Source organism: Pteropus alecto, unplaced genomic scaffold (assembly GCF_000325575.1).
Source record: "Pteropus alecto unplaced genomic scaffold, ASM32557v1 scaffold134, whole genome shotgun sequence".
In the NCBI taxonomy this organism is placed as follows: Eukaryota; Metazoa; Chordata; class Mammalia; order Chiroptera; family Pteropodidae; genus Pteropus; species Pteropus alecto.
The window spans coordinates 9894825-9897988 of NW_006436283.1; the positions used below are offsets into that span (position 1 = coordinate 9894825).

General features: G+C 57.8%; 1 protein-coding gene across 1 annotated transcript in view; it reads left to right on the plus strand.

Annotated features, from left to right (window-relative positions):
• The window catches only part of RGS9 (regulator of G protein signaling 9), a 65996-nt gene extending 63183 nt beyond the window's left edge, over positions 1-2813 (plus strand). Inside the window, exons 17-19 of the mRNA XM_006912417.1 lie at positions 1080-1137; positions 1718-2202; positions 2663-2813. Of these exons, the coding sequence (XP_006912479.1) occupies positions 1080-1137; positions 1718-2202; positions 2663-2813 (694 nt within the window). The remainder of the gene's footprint in view (positions 1-1079; positions 1138-1717; positions 2203-2662) is intronic.
• The last annotated feature ends 351 nt before the right edge of the window (positions 2814-3164 follow it).

The window sequence follows — 3164 nt, forward strand, 5'->3', positions numbered from 1 at the left end:
CCAACGTGAACATGAACAGACTATGGAGTGAGCGAGCCTGGTTCAAAGCCTGCCCCGCTGTCCCCAGCAGCGTGTCCCTGGGGCTAGGCTCCTCGCCGCATGAGCGCCCTCATCTGGAACATGCTCTTAACAATAGTTAGCTGCCCCGCCACGTGGCTCTGGGAAGTGAATGCAATAATCCACATATAGCGCTCAGCCCAGGCCCTGGCGTTTGCTACGTTCTCACTGCATGTTAACAATAATAAGAATCAGGGCGAGTAGAATAACCTGATGGCCCCAGGCTGTGTCGGCCCGTGGGTGTCCGAGCAGTGGAGCAGAATCGCTGGCTCGGAGCTGCTGTTTCCGAATACAGTCCTGCCTGAACTTCAGGGGGTGGATGAGAGGGAATGGAGACCCCCACTCCCATCCCCCAGAGCAAAGCCCTCTGTGGCCTCCTAGCCTTCCTTGTCTTTCAAAAGCTATTGTTGGATGTGTTGGCCCCTTTCTTTCCAGGCTGGGGCTGGCACACTCAGGTGACCTCCGCGGAAGCAAGCAGCCTCCTCTCTGTGCCCGAAGGTGACCTCCTTTGGTCCTAGGGCAGTGCCCAGGCCTTGGGGGCAGGCAGATGCCTCTACGCAGGACCTCCAGGTGGCTGCGATAATTTCAAACGAGGGTTTGTTTTTCATTAAAGTCATTGCCAATTCTCTCCTGGAGGTGGCGTCGGTCCACCTGTCCAGAGGGTCCCCCCGCCCTGCCAGGACCAGTGTATCCTCCAGTGTATCCTTCACTCTGGGCTTCGATGTGGCATGTGGCCACAAGAGGCCTTCAGGAGGGGACATGAGAAACGCAGGCCGGCGTGCCTGTGCACTCTGTGAAGGGAGGACGGGTGATGGCAGAGGACCTCCCTGAAAATGCCGATTTTAATTTTCTCTGTCAGCTCAGAGCTCTCTCAGGCTCTTTTGGCTGAGAACATGTCTGATCCAGCATCCTACCCCAATGCTCCAGGACACCGGGGCCATCGTGGCCCGGGGAGGTTGAGACACTTCCTCTTCTCCAAGGAGTCATCTCCTCATTCCGTATTTCTCGCCCTCTTCTCCTAGTACGTCCACGTTCCACACTCAGCCTTTCTTCCCGGCCACCCTGCTCTACCTTCGGGAGGCAAGGGGAAGGGCTGGTGCCAGGTCATGGCCAAGGTGTGGTCAGTGTGGGCACAGGAAGGGGTTCAGGTCAAGGCTGGTGGCCTTGGGCCTGGAAGAGTCAGCAAGGCACAAGCTGGGACTGCTTCTGCCACCTCCGGCACTCTACTAAAAGCATTGTAAATGCCTCCGGTCCTTAGTTTGGGAGCCACGGATACAGAAGGGACGAGATGGTGTGTGGCAGGTTCTACGTACTGCTCGCTGGGGAACTGGAGTCGAGGGACGATTGGAAATTCAGCCTGGCCAAAGCCCAGCATCCTAGGGCTGGAGGAAGGTCAGTCTGCGCCCTGGGATGCAAGTTCCCAAGTCTGGGGACCATGGCCAGGGCTCTGGCTCAGGCAGGCCCCAGGGCAGGAGGCCTCTGTTTGGCTGTGCCATTGTCACAGGTGGCTTTGGGCATCCTTGCCAACTCTCCAAGGGGCAGCCCTACCAGGCCTGTGCTCTGGGAACTGGCAGGGGGGCCTGAGTCAGCAGAGGGCAGTCTCTGTACCCATTGATCTGCCATTCAACTCACCCTGAGCTCTCTCTCTCCTTCCCTGCAGCCAGGCCAGCACGCCACGCCCAGCCCCCACCTGGCTGTGTACACTGGGACCTGCGTGCCCCCATCACCTTCCAGCCCCTTCTCCCCATCCTGCCGCTCGCCCCGGAAGCCCTTCCCCTCACCCAGCCGCTTCATCAGGCGACCCAGCATCGCCGTCTGCCCCTCACCCATTAGGATGGCCTTGGAGGGCTCCTCGGGCTCGGAGCAGAAGCGGGAGGCTTGCGGATCCAGTTCTCGCCAAGGGCCCTCCGACTGCGACACCAGAGAGGCCTCCACCGACTGCCCCTGGCCCCGGCCCCTGCCCAGGACCCCTCCCAAGGCCCGCATGGCTCTGTCCTTCAGTAGGCTTCTGAGACGAGGCTGTTTAGCCTCACCGGTCTTTGCCAGGCTCTCGCCCAAGTGCCCCTCTGTGTCCCATGGGAAGGTGCAGCCCCTGGGGGATGGGGGCCAGCAGCTGCCACGGCTGAAAGCCAGGAGAGTGACAAAGTAAGAACTAGAGGGGACTGTGCTGTGAATGTTCACATATGTCTGTGGGTGTGTGCATGTGTGTACACGTGCGCACATATGTCTGTGGTATGTACACGTGCGTATGTGTGCACACATGTCTGTGGCTTTGCGCATCTGTTTATATGCGTCCCTATGTCCGTGGGTGAACGCATGCGTGTATATGTGTCCTTATGTCCGTGGGTTAGTGCACGCATGTATATGTGTACATATGTCTGTGGGTTAGTGCACACATGTGTCCCTATGTCTGTGGGTGTGCGCATGCGTGTATATGCGGCCCTATGTCCGTGGGTGAGCGCATGCGTGTATATGTGTCCCTATGTCCGTGGGTGAGCGCACGCGTGTATATGTGTACATATGTCCGTGGTGAGTACGACTATTGATTCTTCCCATTTGGTGTTCCTCCTGGACCCCTCCCCTGCCTTTCCTCTTGCGCCCGAAGCTTTTTCCAGATCAGAATGGATGTGCCTGTGGAGAGTGGGACCTGCCTGATGGACTCGGAGGACACCGGAACAGGAGAATCGGGTGACCAGGCCATCAAAAAGGAGGTCATCTGTCCCTGGGAGAGCCAGGCCGAGGGGAAAGCTGGCTGAGCGGGCACCTTGGACCAGGCGGGCGATCCTGGCAGACTCCACTGGGTGGGGCCACCAGACACGCTCTCGAACCGAAGTGCATTAAGACCATACTTGAGGGGCCGGTGACACAACGTGGGGTGGATTACGGGGCAGAGTGTCTGTCTGGGCTCCCAGTGGCCGACGCCTTCCTTCCCCTGACCTTCCCTCTTTTGGGCAGAAGAAAGGCACGTGGACAACAGAACTTTACTTGCTGCCTTAAAAATGATCAAAGGTTAACTCGGGAGAGTCTCTTGGATTGATTGGATGTCAGTCTTTGTCTGGTTTTCTTAGTTATTTATGAGCTATTATTTATGAGTCATTTCTAAGAAC